This window comes from Thunnus albacares, chromosome 13 (genome assembly GCF_914725855.1).
Source record: "Thunnus albacares chromosome 13, fThuAlb1.1, whole genome shotgun sequence".
Lineage (NCBI taxonomy): Eukaryota > Metazoa > Chordata > Actinopteri > Scombriformes > Scombridae > Thunnus > Thunnus albacares.
In genome coordinates, this window is record NC_058118.1 from 30,342,208 (window position 1) to 30,358,814 (window position 16,607).

The window sequence follows — 16,607 nt, forward strand, 5'->3', positions numbered from 1 at the left end:
ATTTTTCTGCAGCACTTTATCACTAAACTGTCACCCTCACTCAATTTTTTCCCTTCCCCTCATAGGTCATCTCCACTACTGAATTATAAATATAAGACCTATAATTAATGTAAAATAAATGATAATAACATCAAACTTCATACAAAGTTTGTATATAATGTACTGTATGTATATAGGCCTTTCTGCTGTATCCAAAAATGAGCTGCATTCAACCTCCACACCAGTGGCGGCTGGTGACTCAAGAAATTGGGGAGGACAGGAGGAAAACCAACTTACCACATCAAACTATATCATTGTCCCCCACCTGATGAAATCAGAGGGGTGGGGGGCAATTTTATATGCCAATAAAACAATTTGCTTTTAAAAACAAAAACTCCTGAGTGGTGTAAAGGCTGCTTCTTTAAAGACATTTAGCATATACATATTGTTTCTAAACAAAGAAGAGCTCATTTTAGCCATGGACTGGTTCAGATGAGTGATTTTACCAACAAAGTGAAATTCAAATTTATAGTATTGTTCTACTGTGACAGATTTATGTTCTCATCAAAAACAGACAAGATATCACATGATTTACACGTGTTTCCTGTGTATTTTCTTAGTATACAGAAATATATAAAGTACCACAAAGCTTATAATGTGATACAGGAACAGATCAGTGCTGAATACTAGAAAGACTGATTTGTGATGGCAGCTCAAGCTACTGTCGTTGTGTAATTCAGCTTCATTTAGAATTCTGAGTTACCAGCTAATCCAGCAAGTTCACAACTCAACAAAATACATAACATAGGTCTGGTTTTTTGGACATATTAATCCAGAGAAGTTACATATTGGGCCGTTAAGATAGCTATCATGACTTCATAATGTTGCATCATAAATCATCTGAGTATGCAATGAATGAGCCCCCTGGTGATAAAACTAGAACTACATAAAACCACAACCAAGGAAGAGATCTTCTTTGCTGGATATCAACCACCAACAAAGACTCTAGAAAGAAAAGACGAAAGACTGATGAACCAGAGGAGTCAAAGCAGGTATTACTGAATTACAAATAGTCTTCTTCTCTGACAATATATATTATCAATCTCCGATCAAAGTCAAAATGTAGTAATTATCTTTCACTTAAGTTTTTATTTTGGTTGTTTTAATCTTTTGTGGAACTTCATTATCTGATAAAAGCAAAACATTTGTATAATTTATCATTAAGTCAGTGACATTATCAGTGATCTTTCTTATTGCAGGTTGATGGAAAACTACACCTACAACAGCTTCACACTCCAACTCGAGGGATTAAATATCTCAAAGGGCTCTATCTATCCTGTTTTTCTCCTCTTTTTTTTCTCCTATGTCTTTATAATGTTTTTGAATGTAGGCATTACATGTCTGGTTTTTATTGACAAGAATCTTCACCAGCCCATGTATCTCCTTTTTTGCAACCTGCCAGTCAATGATATCCTTGGAAATTCAATCATGGTGCCCCGTTTGCTTATGGACATGTTGCTGCCTCCCTCTGAACGCATCATCACTTACTATGAATGTGTGATTCAAGCTTTCACCACACACATGTTTGGTACCACCACTCACACTGTGCTCATGATTATGGCCTTTGACAGATATGTTGCCATCTGCAATCCTCTACGCTATGCTGCCATAATGACCAACAAGATGGTGATCAAGCTGACAGTTTCTGCCTGGGGAGTGGCTTTTGTTTTGGTTGGGATTCTGCTCGGTCTGACCATACGGCTGAACCGATGCAGGACTCTGATCATGAATCCTTACTGTGATAATGCCTCGCTGTTTAAACTCTCCTGTGAGAGTGTGTTTATTAATAATGTCTATGGCCTCACTTTCACTGTAGTCTTGCTTACAGCTTCTATAGGCAGTATTGTTCTCACTTATACTAAGATTACAGTAGTTTGTTTGACCAGTAAGAACAAATCTTTGAACAGTAAAGCCTTGAAGACCTGCAGCACTCATCTTGTTGTGTATCTGATAATGCTGCTCAGTGGGATAATTGTCATTCTTCTGCATCGCTTCCCACAGTACTCAGACTACAGGAAACTCTCTGCTATTCTGTTTCATATCATCCCTGGCACCCTGAACCCACTTATATATGGGGTGCAATCTGCAGAAATCTGCAAATCCTTGTCAAAATTATTTCGATCCAAACCAGTTATGCCATTATTCTGAGTTGAGAAATTCAAATTTAGAGAGTACATGTGGGGACAACACAATCACAGATTGTGAAAAGTCATCAAATTATAGGGGACCTATTATGCTCATTTCCAGCTCTATATTTTTATTTTGGGACTCCACTAGAGTAGCTTTGCATGATTCATAGTTCAGAGAACTCCTTATTTGTCTTATACTGGCCCTCAGTTCAGCCTACGTCTGAAACAGGCCGTTCTATTGTGAAGAATTTATAGGAAATTAAATGTGTTCATCACTGAATTGGCAGATCTTCATTAGCAGCCCTAAAAACCAGTTGACACAACAAGATATGGAGATATTTGGAGCTATTTGTTCAGTGGATCAGTTAGAAATAATGCAGGGAGGAATAGTACAAGCAGAAACAGCCACAGTGAGATGTTTAATGAAGAGCTGCAGACCACAGAGCCATATATATATATATATATATATATATATATGGCTGAAAATAAGGAAAAGCATAATAGGTCCCCTCTAAACCAAACTGCTGTATTGTATTCCACATTATAATAATTGTTTATAGCTTATTGTTTTTGGTGAGATTGGTAAATCATGACAAATGGTTGTTTTCATGAATTCCACTCACTGAAGCTGAATGTTTTCATTTTAATTTCAGATATTCATACTTTCTCTTACTTGGTGAATCCAAATAGTGAGATTTTTGTTTGTAAACTTCTAATGTTAATTATGATATTTATGTGAAATGTATCATTATCACATTATATTATGAAATGCTTTTTCAAAGATGCTGCTTTCTCCTCATGCTGTCTTATTGTATTGATCAGTTAGCATACTCAATTGTGAGACACTAGCAGCTGAGTTCATTGTATCCCAGTTAGTGTAATACAGCATGGAGCCCTGGATGGAGAAAATAATTTGTTTCTCTGCAAATAAAAGTTAATCTCTGTGAAGTAACTTAAAATCCCAAAACATAAATGAAAAGCACCCTAGATATTAATATACATAGCTATACTATAATAAATTGTGTTACTTATTTTGTCATTATTTACCTCAACAATTATAGAGATTGTGCTTATTTACGTATATGGATATCTTACACGTGCACAATCATGTCACTACTGAAAGCACTGTGAGACATAATTGCATGTATTAGTTTAGTAATTCATTTGCACAAGCAACAACAATAACAACAATAAAAACACAGGCATCGGTTAAAGAGCTGGTGCAATAATAAACTGACTACTGATGCAGAGCAGGATTCTGTGCCAGTAGGCCACAGAATGTTGGTCCAGAGTGGTTTTCCGTGCTGATAATAGTTTGTTCTATTGGTATGTAAAGTAGTTTTAACAGGAGGGGGACATTATTCAAGGGGGGAACAGACTTAGACACAACACTGGACCTCTTGTAGACCATTAACTGGACATCCTTTACCATCATATTGGGCATTTTAGTGGCATTAAATGGTTTCATTTTACCATAGGAAGATGAAACATTTGAAAATGATTGGATATGTTGGAGTAAGGTCCTTTTTACACCTGGCATTAACATCCATCTCGGGTGATCCGATCACAAGCGGACAGCTCTAAGTACAGGTGTGAACACAGCCAAGATGCATTGTGGGCACATTGAGATCACTCTGGGTGGTCTGGGCCACATGTGGCCACATTCATTTAGCAGTGTAAATGCAATGAGTCCTGGTCCACATGGAAGGACCACCTACTCAACTAACATCCTCTATGATATGACATAATAATTAATTTGGTCTTTGCGAATGGAAATGATGTCCATGTTTATTTTCATATAGAGCGGGGAAATGAGATCCGATCACAAGTGGTCACTCAAGACGCATGTGGAGAAACATGTTAATGCCAGGTGTAAACAGGCCCTTTATAATACTAAAAAATAGAGTTGATGACATCTAGAATATGAGATGGCAAAAAAACAAAGTGTTTTTCATGCACTTCCACTTAAAACACTTGTTGACAGTTTTCATTAACCCCCTTAGCATTACATAATGTTTTGTCAGGCAATGATGAAGGTTTCCCCAGAGGAAATAATGCTCATAAAACAGACTCACATGAATAGATTGTTTAGAGAAGGCCTGAAGAAGACCCGAAGACTGTAACACTAAACAGAAAGGTTATTATTATTGGTTTACTGCCCTAACACCACATTTTCCGCAGTACAGCTGGTAACAGAACTGTGTAATTGGAATAGAAGTAGTTTCATTAGGGATTTGTTTTTAAGGATAGAATGATAAGAGTCGGCTTTCAGCCTTATGCTTGCAAGGCAAATTTGACCATAATGACCATATTATTTGAGGGATTCTTATTAGACTGCACATGTCTGAAATATGTTTGGTGGTAAACTAATTTAAATCACAAGATGGGAAATGAAACAAATCAGCAACTGCCTTTTTTTGTGAAACCTGGTTTGTATTGTTGTTCCACTGACTTCAGCTGGAACAGATAGACCCCTAGTGCAGGTAAATGTAATGACTGCAATGATAAAGAAGTTAAATTTCTGTAACCCTACAAAGATGAAGTATTGTGGAACTTATGTCAGGATGAGTTTCCCCTTCAGCATTACTTCTGTCGATGCATCAATAATTTCCCATTTTGTAAGAACTCTTCATTGATTTTACTTTTATGTCCACTCATTTTCTACTAACAGGTGTCTAGTTTTACATAAGTAGTATTTTTATAATTAATGGCAGATTTTTTCATTGTGGTGCCACTATTTATACATATGGAAATGTTGGGTTTGTTGGGTTTTTTTTTGTTTTGTTTATTTTTTCCATTTGTTCATCTAATGTTGAGACTGAAAGCTGTAAAAGAAACCACACTATTCAAGAGTTTCATCTCAAATTCTATGTCTTTCTCTTTTGTTGTAGAATTGAAGTTTGCAGCAGTTTCTGTTTCACTGCGGTATGTATATCATTCATGATTTTTTTTCCTCTCCTCTGTTTTATTTTTGTGTAGCTCAGATGGAAAACTATACGTACAACAGCCTCATTCTTCAGCTCGAGGGGTTAAGGATCACCAAGACTAACAAGCATCCTGTCTTCTTATTTCTGCTCTTGACCTATGTATTCATCTTAATCGCCAATGTGGGCATTGTGTTTTTGATATGGACAGAGAGAAGCCTCCACCAGCCGATGTATCTGCTCTTCTGTAACCTGTCGGTTAATGATGTCATGGGAAACTCTCTACTGGTTCCTCGGGTGCTTGCATACATCCATGTGCCTCCCTCTGAGCGCTTCATCCACTATTATGAGTGTGTGATGCAAGCTTTCACCTCACACATGCATGGCACTAATGCACACACTGTGCTCATGATTATGGCCTTTGACAGATATGTGGCCATCTGTAATCCACTGCAGTATGCTACCATAATGACCGGCAAAATGGTGATCAAGCTGACGGTTTCTGCCTGGGGAGTGGCCTTTGTTTTGGTTGGAATTTTGCTCGGTCTGACCATACGGCTGAACCGATGCAGGACTCTGATCATGAATCCTTATTGTGACAATCCCTCCCTGTTTAAACTCTCCTGTGATAGTGTGTTCATCAATAACGTCTATGGATTCACTTTCACTGTCGTCCTGCTCTCATCCTCTATAGGCAGTATAATTCTTACGTATTCTAAAATCACGGCAGCATGTCTAACTAATAAGAGCAAGTCTTTGAACAGTAAAGCCCTGAAGACCTGCAGTACTCATCTGTGCTTGTATCTGCTCATGCTTCTCAGTGGGATGATTCCCATCATCCTTCATCGCTTCCTGCAGTACACAGAGTACAGGAAGATTTCAGCCATTCTCTTTTACATTGTTCCCGGCAGCCTAAACCCCATCATCTATGGGCTGCAGTCCCAAGAAATACACAGATGTTTGTCAAATATTTTACAGCTTAGAAAAAAATAAAAATAAATTAAAAAAAATAAACTATCCCATGGATGATTCACTATATTTTGTGTCAAAGTCATCTAGTTAATGTAATTCAGCATTTTTCAGAGTCTGCTAATCTTTAGTCTGGTGTAGTGAACACTGCACACTTGGCAAACTCCTCATATTATAGTAATAAAGCACCGTTCTGTCATGCAATACAGAAAATGCAAGTGTATGATTATCTGTGGCTGGCCATCCAAACACAGACCTATAATGTCATTATACAAACAAACCTTAAAAGATAATGGATCAGAGACCAATGAAATGGCATCATTGACATTCTTAAAAAATATAATTTGCTAAGTTTTGACAATTTGATAAAGTTCTGTCATAAAAACAACATTAAAAAACTATGCATAAATAATCATAATCGTGATAGTGATGTTTATTCATTTATTTCACAAGCTTTGCAGTGTGCTGCTCAAAACTTAAATTACTATCAAACTATTGACAAAATTAGGGTCACATATTGTAGCTGTTTATTTGAATGTACGAATACATTCAAATATATGAATGTGTACAAATGTGTTGATCAAATGAATTCAAATATTTGAATGTGTAAAAAATATCTGAATAAATAGATTTAATTTTTGAATCCATGAGGACATCTGAAGTTGTGCATGATGTTTTGTGAAAAAAATAAAAAAAGATTTGCACAAATAATTTCCATCGTGTGACTGCATAAAGAAGATTTGAACTAAGGTTTGCAGTTACACATCTCTCTGTTTTTGGGTGAAAAAAGTTGACACAGAACTCAATTGTATGTGTGAATCCCAAGTTTACAGCTACTAATCAAATGGAACCTACGGGTACTTTTGTCCCACATTTGACGCTTCCTCCTGAAAAGCCAATAGGGATGCTCAGATTAACATATCATTTGACTATCCAATCATGCAGCCAGGGAGGCAAGCCTTTCTAGCAGTGCTGCTAGATGTCATGCTCGCCATTTTGTATTGACTACCCTACAGAGAGACAGACAGACGCTGTAGCTGGACTGCACACATGTACTACCCGGTGGTTGTTGGTGCGCATTGCAACTACTTCTGAATGAATTATGTCATCCCCCTTCGTTATCTGTATACACTGTGTGCAAAAGGTAAAATGTACATAGCAGATGTGCAAAAGACAAGCATTCAGGTTTGTTTAAAAAGTTAAATGTCAACCATAAATTAAACCATTATACTGTGGGTGATAAGGGTAACTGCATTGAGACACGTGGTAACACGGGTTGGTCTTTGCAAGCACACAGAATCCTACATAAATGTTGAATTGAAAGCACATATATTCACACGACCTGCATGCAGACCAAAATACTATAAACCATATACATGCAGCTTGATTTCTGCTCTAAGGAATCAAAAATATTCATGTGCTAGTAGTTGTATAGCACACCAGCCTCCCATTGGTGTGCTAGAGGAGTAAACGTCACCTACATGACTCAGGAGCGGCAGTCTAGCGTATCATTGGCCAAGATGGACTGCCAAAGTCAAGGACCTCAAGTAAGTTTTTTTTTTTTAATGGTGCTATTACTTCCTTCAAATTGAACTGGTTAAGTCATGTATGCAGCACAAGAATACATATATTGATAATATGCTTGGCTTTCAAGTGTAGTACAATACATAAACGTTGTCCTGCCCATCGGACAATATATCGTATGACCTCCTACGGACTATATTGCCAGCACTTAACCCCACAATCACACACATCATCAATTCCTCGCTTACAATGGGTGTTTTCTGAATTCATTCATTGGTCAACACTACACCCGACCTTCTTTTGGTTGAGGAAATTTGACAGGATTATTGCACAAAAAATCTGAGAGCAAAGCAGAAATCTGAGAGCAGGTGTTTCATATGCACATAAAAGCAGCCTGAATGCCAGGTGGAGGGCTGAAGCTGGAGCTGGAGGTGTCATGAGGTAACCCTTCATTAGCCTTCTCCAAGTCCATAGACAGGATAGACAAACTCCCATGATCTCTTCAGTATCCTTACAAGCGTAAAGAGCTAGTCCAATGTTTCATGACCAGGATGGTATCCACATTATTCAACCTGAATCCAGGGTGCGACCTCCTTTCCAGCACTCTGGCATAAGCTTTACCTAGGAGGCTGAGCAGTGTGATCCACCAGTAATTGGACAACACCCTCTGGTCCGCTATTTTAAAAATGGGAATCACCAATCTGGTTTGCCAGTCTACGGGCACTGTCCCCATCCTCCATGCGACATTGAAGAGGCATGTAAGCCAAGACAGCCTGACAAATGTCCAGAGCCTTCAACATTTCAGTGCCAATCTCATTCACACCCAGCGCCTTGCCACTGAGGAGCTTCTTAACTACCTCAAAGACCTCTGCCAAGGATAGGGATAGGGATAGGGCTTCCCTTGAGTCATCCTACCCTGGTTCCTCCACAGAGGGCATGTCGGATTGCCACTGAAGCCACTGCCCATATGGCCCCCTACTGCCAAATTGTAAAAATGCCATTGTCATCTGGGTTGTGGTGGAAGCAGTCAAAGTAGGTAGCCCTGACTCCCTTCGCCACATCCTTGAGAATTGTTGGATCAAGGAAGGGATGTTGCCTCAAAAAAAGATGTAATCATGTTCCTTTTGGGGGGGGGGGGGGGGGCAGATGCCCTCTCTACGTTTAAAAGTAAGCTTAAAACTTTCCATTTTGATAAAGCTTATAGTTAGGGCCTGCCAGGCTCACCTTGGATCTTCCCTTAGTTATGCTGCTATAGGCCTAGACTGCTGGGGGACTTCCCATGATGCACTGAGCTCCTCTCTCCTCCTCCACCTCTCTATCTGTACGCATTCATGTACCATCAATGCATGTTACTAACTTGGCTTCTTCGCCAAAGTTTTTTGTGCTCTCTCATCTCACAGGAAACCCTGGGATGCAGGCTGAGCCTTCGCAGTCCTGTTGGTGTCCTTCCCCGCCTATTTCTGCCCCCCCCCCTTCTTTCTCTCTCAATCTAACCGGTCAAAGCAGATGGCCGCACCCCAAGAGCCAATTATCATAGTGAATTTCTACATGGCATAGAAAATGTAAAAATATTTCACAAGATTGATTTACCAGCCAGTTTCTTTGATGTTTCAGTGACTTCAGCTCAATGGATGACTGCACTCAGACATTACACATTGTAACACTACGCAGCTAAAATGCAGTTCAAGTCTGTGGCATCCAGATGAATGGAAGTTCTGTCATGATGTCGTTGAGTTTTCTCTTTATTATGACTTCTGTAACTTCTGTAACTTTAATATTAATTATAGTACATAGAGTTGACTTTTGACCTACGTGTTAATCTTAATTGCCAACGTGGGCATTGTGGTTTTGATATGGACAAAGAGAAGCCTCCACCAGCTGATGTATCAACTCCTCTGTAACCTCTCTCTTCACTTTACACACTTGTTGACAGTTTTCATTAACCACCTTAGCATTACGTAATGTTTTCTCAGATAATGATGAAGATTTCCCCAGAGGAAATAATGCTCATAAAACAGACTCACATGAATAGATTGTCTAAAGAAGGCCTGAAGAAGACCAGAAGACCGTAGCTCTTAACAGAAAGGTTATTATTATTGGTTTACTGCCCTAACACCACATTTTCCTTAGTACAGCTGGTAAAGGAACTGTGTAATCAGAATAGAAGTAGTTTCATTAGGGATTTGTTTTTAAGGATAGAATGATGAGAGTCGGCTTTCAGCTTTATGCTTGCAAGGCAAATTTGTCATTGTTTAAATGACCATATTATTTGAGGGATTCTTATTAGACTGCACATGTCTGAAATATGTTTGGTGGTAAACTAATTTAAATCACAAGATGGGAAATGAAACAAAAAGCAACTGCCTTTTTTTGTGAAACCTGGTTTGTATTGTTGTTCCACTGACTTCAGCTGGAACAGATAGACCCCTAGTGCAGGTAAATGTAATGACTGCGATGATAAAGAAGTTAAATTTCTGTAACCCTACAAAGATGAAGTACTGTAAAACTTATGTCAGGATGAGTTTCCCCTTCAGCATTACTTCTGTAGATGCATCAATAATTTCCCATTTTTGTAAGGACTCTTCATTGATTTTACTTTTGTGTCCATTCATTTACTACTAACAGGTGTCTAGTTTCACATAGGTAATTCTTTTACAGTTAATGGCAGATTTTTCCATGGTGGTGTCACTATTTCTACGTATGGAAATGTTGGGTTTATTGGGGGGTTTTTGTTTTATTTTTCTTTATTTTTTGTTCATCTAATGTTGAGACTGAAAGGTGTAAGAGAAACCACACTATTCAAGAGTTTCATCTAAAATTCTATGTCTGCCTCTTTTGTTGTAGAAATGAAGTTTTTTTTTAGCAGTTTCTGTTTCACTGCGGTATGTATATCATTCATGATTTTTTTTTCTCTCCTCTGTTTTATTTTTGTGTAGCACAGATGGAAAACTATACGTACAACAGCCTCATTCTTCAACTTGAGGGGTTAAGGATCACCAAGACTAACAAGTACCCTGCCTTCTTATTTCTGCTCCAGACCTACATGTTAATCTTAATTGCCAACATGGGCATTGTGTTTTTGATATGGACAGAGAGAAGCCTCCACCAGCCGATGTATCTGCTCTTCTGTAACCTGTCGGTTAATGATGTCATGGGAAACTCTCTCCTGGTTCCTCGGGTGCTTGCATACATCCATGTGCCTTCTTCTGAGCGCTTCATCCACTATTATGAGTGTGTGATGCAAGCTTTCACCTCACACATGTATGGCACTAATGCACACACTGTGCTCATGATTATGGCCTTTGACAGATATATTGCTATCTGTAATCCACTGCAGTATGCTACCATAATGACCGGCAAAATGGTGATCAAGCTGACGGTTTCTGCCTGGGGAGTGGCCTTTGTTTTGGTTGGAATTCTGCTCGGTCTGACCATACGGCTGAACCGATGCAGGAATCGGATCACAAATCCTTATTGTGACAATGCCTCCCTGTTTAAACTCTCCTGTGAGAGTGTGTTCATCAATAACGTCTATGGCCTCACTTTCACTGTAGTCCTGCTCTCATCCTCTATAGGCAGTATGATTCTTACTTATTCTAAAATCACGGCAGCGTGTCTAACTAATAAGAGCAAGTCTTTGAACAGTAAAGCCCTGAAGACCTGCAGTACTCATCTGTGCTTGTACCTGATCATGCTTCTCAGTGGGATGATTCCCATCATCCTTCATCGCTTCCCCCAGTACACAGAGTACAGGAAGATTTCAGCCATTCTCTTTCACATTGTTCCCGGCAGCCTAAACCCCATCATCTATGGGCTGCAGTCCCAAGAAATACACAGATGTTTGTCAAATATTTTACAGCTCAGAAAAATTAAGCCGTCATTTTAGTTTGTAATTCTGACAAGTAATTTTATGTAAAAACTGGGACCTCCCATCTAATGTAACGGAAAATGACTTTTTTAATCGAAAGAATTAAATAATTTAAAGAGGGAAAAGTGGATATCTTTTTCTTTTTGTGTGAATTCTTATTTTTATATATACACATTATTTTTGAAGTGATTAAATATAAGCGCTGATAATTATTTGGGGAAACTATATCTCAGCTACTGTACATACTGACCCAGGGGATCAAGTATTACTATTATGTTTTAATGTTCTTTTCCTTGCTGAGAATTTTCCCAAAAAAAGATAATCTATGTGCTGTGAAATATAAAGAACATAGAGGGATGTCACATTTGGTTTTAATGTAATAGAAAAACTATTCCACGGATGATTCACTATATTTTGTGTCAAAGTCATCATATCATAGTTAATGTAATTCAGCATTTTTCAGAGTCTGCTAATCTTTAGTCTGGTGTACTGAAAACTGCACACTTGGCAAACTCCTCATATTATAATAATAAAGCACCGTTCTGTCATGCAATACAGAAAATGCAAATGTTGTGTGATTATTTGTGGCCAGCCATCCCAAATACTGATCAGACTTATAATGTCATTATACAAACAAATCTTTAAAAGATAATGGATCAGAGACCATTGAAATGGCACTACTGAAATTCTTCAAAAATATTATTTGCTAAGTTTTGACAATTTGAGAAAGTTCTCAGTCATAAAAACAATAATTCAAAAACTATATGCATAAATAATCATAATCAGTGACTAATAAACCAGCACCCAGGAGATGGGTGGTCATTCCTGTGTATGAGCACAGTAGTGGTGGGGCCAGTTCCTGGAGGTCATGAGGGGGTCTGGTTATTGACCTGGAAAGAGAACTCATTCCTGGGGAAGATACCTCTGTTGTGGGTCCTGGTTCTCTAGGGGACCTTGGGTGGATATGTACCCAGGGGAAGGGTGGTCATTCCTTTGTACAAGCACACTAGTGGTGGGGCTGGTTCCTGGAGGTCCTCGGGGACTCGGCTGGATCTTTACCCAGGGAAAAGGTGCTGATCCCTGGGTAAGGGATCTCCAGTGGTGCCCCTGGAACTCCAGGGAACTTTTTCTGGTTCTTTACACAGATAAGGGTGCTCATTCCTGGGTAAGGGACCTTCAGCAGTGCCACCGGAGCTCTAGGGGACTTGGTCTGGTTCTTTTACCCAGGGGAAAGGTGTTCATTCCCGCATAAAAGACCTCCAGGTGCACTCCTGGGTCCCGGTCCAGGTCCCCTGTCAACTTCCAGCAACATGTCTATGAGGGTTCCATAAAGTCACTGACATCCTTTGTCCGGCCAAAAAATTAGGCAAATTTTAAAGAAAAAGGGCCTAAATGGGAAGGGAAGCACCTGGAGGTCTAAAATTTCAGGTGCCGCTAATAAGTGATTAGTATTTGGGGTATTTTCCACTTTCAGGGTCCGCAAAGGTCACTCATGTAAAAGTCACCCTTCAGAATACTATACCTGTGGCCTCAGGGGCCATACAAGGTCCAACTGACTTGGGGCCGCCCGGGCTTGATAGCTGGTGTCACACTGAATGTGCAAGTGTACACTTGTCCAAAAACATCACTAAATAGGGTCCCAAAAAGCCCCCTAACGTCGGAGGGGTAGTTGTGTGAAAGCCGTCATGGTAAGATTATAGTAATTTTGACCTTACGGAACTGTCCTGTGAGTTTTACCAGACCTTGGTTCAAATCACGAAAAATCAGGTAATCCCCTTATCCCTTCACTGAGATTGATGAGATAAAATGTTCAAAATCTGTTTTTACGGTGACCTTATGGATCTGTCCCATGAGTTTAGCTAAAGAGTAAACTCATAATGACATCTTTCATGCGAGTAAGTTTGTACCATAAACCTCATAAGTATGCTTTGAACACTAGTACTTGTGTACTTGCAGGCCTGCTTCACTACCTTATAATTCTGTCCTGGAAATCTCATGCTCCCATCCCACATCCTTGTAATTCTGGCATCGAATCTCATGTTGATGTATTTACCCCTAGCACTTACGATCCAAGAGACATTGTAATCTTGTCCCACACTTAGTAATTATGGCCTTGTAGACTTGTAATTTCATGATTTTTTTCAAAGTCTGTTTTCAAGGTTTCTTGTAAAGACATACAAGTACCGGGCGGAGCAGTACCTATGGGAGCTGTAATCTCTGGAAAAGTTTCCCAAGAAACCTGACGATCTTGTATGAAGGATCTCTACTGCCCCTAGGGGCCAACATATGAATTACATTTTCCTTGTAAAACACGGTCACGGATACTAGTTAATGCATACAGTGCCCTAACTTTTACTGACACATCCTTTTTAGTTAAATAGTGTAACGCTACCTCTGCTGGCTCTGGCTTTTTTTCTATGGGATTTTCCATTGTATTAATATGTTGTTAGCATCATGCTATGCGGGGATTACTGTCCTGTCAGCCAGTTCAGTTTGTGACGTTAAGTGTCATGTTGTGAAACCACTTTATTAAAGTCCTGCATTCAAAACGTATGTAACAGTAAACATTTTATCAGTTAAATATAATTTAAATATCATCAGATAAAGTCTTCACCTGTTTCCTGCAAAGAACAAATCTTTGACCAGTAAAGCCTTGAAGACCTGAAGCACTCATCTTGTTGTATATCTGATAATGCTGCTCAGTGGAGTGATTGTGCATTGCTTCCCGCACTACTCAGACTACAGGAAACTCTCTGCTATTCTGTTTCATATCATCCCTGGCAGCCTGAATTTATAGGAAATTAAATGTGTTCTTCACCGAATTAGCAGATCTTCATTAGCAGCCCTAGAAACCAGTTGACACAACAAGATATGGAGATATTTGGAGCTATTTGTTCAGTGGATCAGTTATAAATAATGCAAGGAGGAATAGCACAAGCAGAAACAGCTCTTCATGTTTAATGAAGAGCTGCAGACCACAGAGCAGTCTGAAGCCTGGGCTTTTTGCTCACTGTGATTAATTTTACATACGTTTACCTCATTAGTTGAAACTTTGGCCATGTTTAATATGAACATCCGACTGAGTAACATTATATATATGACTGAAAATAAGGAAAAGCATAATAGATCCCCTCTAAACCAAACTGCTGTATTGTATTCCACATTATAATAATTGTTTATAGCCATTGTTTTCGGTGAGATTGGTAAATCATGACAAATGGTTGTTTTCATGAATTCCACTCACTGAAGCTGAATGTTTTCATTTTAATCCAAATTTCAGATATTCATACTTTCTCTTACTTGGTGAATCCAAATAGTGAGATTTTTGTTTGTCAACTCCTAATGTTAATTATGATATCTATGTGAAATGTATTATTATCACATTATATTATGAAATGCTTTTTCAAAGATGCTGCTTTCTCCTCATGCTGTCTTATTGTATTGATCAGTTAGCATACTCAATTGTGAGACACTAGCAGCTGAGTTCATTGTATCCCAGTTAGTGTAATACAGCATGGAGCCCTGGATGGAGAAAATAATTTGTTTCTCTTTACGACAAAAAAGTTAATCTCTGAAAACACAAATGAAAAGCACCGTAAATATTAATATACATTGTCACAAATGTGTAATGTATACCATAATAAATTGTGTCACTTATTTTGTCATTATTTACTTCAGCAGTTATAGAGTTTGTGCTTATTTATGTATATGGATATCTTACACGTGAACAATCATGTCACTACTGAAAACACTGAGTTATAATTGCATGTATTAGTTTAGTTATTCAGTAAGCAACAACAACATCCACAACAATAAAAATGTAGACACCGGCTACAGAACTGGTGCAATAATTTACTGACTACTGATGTGGAATGGGATTCTGTACCAGTAGTCCACAGGCTGTTTGTCCAGAGTGGTTTTCTGTGCCGATAGTAGTTTGTTCTATTGGTACGTAAACACAGTTTTAACAGGAGACTGAGACACAACACTGGACCTCTTGTAGACCATTAACTGGACATTTTCACTGTCATGTTGGGCACTTTAGTGGTTTCATTTTACTGTAGTAAGATGAAACAGTTGAAAATGATTGGATATGTTGGAGTAAATAACACTAAATAATTGAGTTGATGACATCTAGAATATAAGAGCAAAAAACCCAAAGTATTTTTCATGCACTTCCACTTAACACACTTGTTGACAGTTTTCATTAACCCCCTTAGCATTACATAATGTTTTCTCATGTAATGATGAAGGTTTCCCCAGAGGAAATAATGCTCATAAAACAGACTCACATGAATAGATCGTTTAGAGAAGGCCTGAAGAAGACCAGAAGAGGGTAACAATAAACAGAAAGGTTATTATTTTTGGTTTACTGCTCTAACACCACATTTCCCTCAGTACAGCTGTGCAATTGAAATAGAAGTGGTTTCATTAGGGCTTTGTTTTTAAGGATAGAATGATGAGAGTCGGCTTTCAGCCTTATGCTTGCAAGGCAAATTTGACCATAATGACCATATTATTTGAGGGTTTCTTATTAGACTGCACATGTCTGAAATATGTTTGGTGGTAAACTAATTTAAATCACAAGATGGGAAATGAAACAAATCAGCAACTGCCTTTTTTTTTGTGAAACCTGGTTTGTATTGTTGTTCCACTGACTTCAGCTGGAACAGATAGACCCCTAGTGCAGGTAAATGTAATGACTGCGATGATAAAGAAGTTAAATTTCTGTAACCCTGCAAAGATGAAGTATTGTGGAACTTATGTCAGGATGAGTTTCCCCTTCAGCATTACTTCTGTCGATGCATCAATAATTTCCCATTTTTGGAAGGACTATTCATTGAATTTACTTTTGTGTCCATTAATTTACTACTAACAGGTGTCTAGTTTTTAACAATTAATGGCAGATTTTTTCATTATGGTGTCACTATTTATACGTATGGAAATGTTGGGTTGGTTGGGGGTTTTTTGTTGTTGTTTGATTTATTTTTTTCCATTTGTTTATCTAATGTTGAGACTGAAAACTGTAAAAGAAAGAGATTCTATGTCTTTCTCTTTTGTTGTAGAGTTGAAGTTTGTAGCAGTTTCTGTTTCACTGCGGTATGTATATCATGATTTTTTTTTCCTCTCCTGTTTTATTTTTGTGTAGCGCAG

General features: G+C 38.4%; 3 protein-coding genes across 3 annotated transcripts; all 3 read left to right on the forward strand.

Annotated features, from left to right (window-relative positions):
• The first annotated feature begins 1,230 nt into the window (after window positions 1-1,230).
• LOC122995567 (olfactory receptor 146-like) lies at window positions 1,231-2,298 on the forward strand. Its single transcript, XM_044370875.1, has one exon. It carries the CDS (start codon window positions 1,243-1,245, stop codon window positions 2,185-2,187), a length of 945 nt encoding a protein of 314 aa, XP_044226810.1. The 5' UTR covers window positions 1,231-1,242; the 3' UTR covers window positions 2,188-2,298.
• Window positions 2,299-4,926: 2,628 nt separating this feature from the next.
• LOC122995826 (putative olfactory receptor 52L2) lies at window positions 4,927-8,539 on the forward strand. The gene is made up of 3 exons (XM_044371201.1): window positions 4,927-5,504; window positions 5,634-6,050; window positions 8,391-8,539. Exons 1-3 carry the CDS (start codon window positions 5,096-5,098, stop codon window positions 8,537-8,539), a joined length of 975 nt encoding a protein of 324 aa, XP_044227136.1. The 5' UTR covers window positions 4,927-5,095.
• Window positions 8,540-10,526: 1,987 nt separating this feature from the next.
• LOC122995827 (putative olfactory receptor 52L2) lies at window positions 10,527-11,471 on the forward strand. Its single transcript, XM_044371202.1, has 2 exons — window positions 10,527-10,878; window positions 11,008-11,471. The coding sequence occupies exons 1-2, from the start codon at window positions 10,527-10,529 to the stop codon at window positions 11,469-11,471; spliced, it is 816 nt and encodes a 271-aa protein (XP_044227137.1).
• Window positions 11,472-16,607: the final 5,136 nt, after the last annotated feature.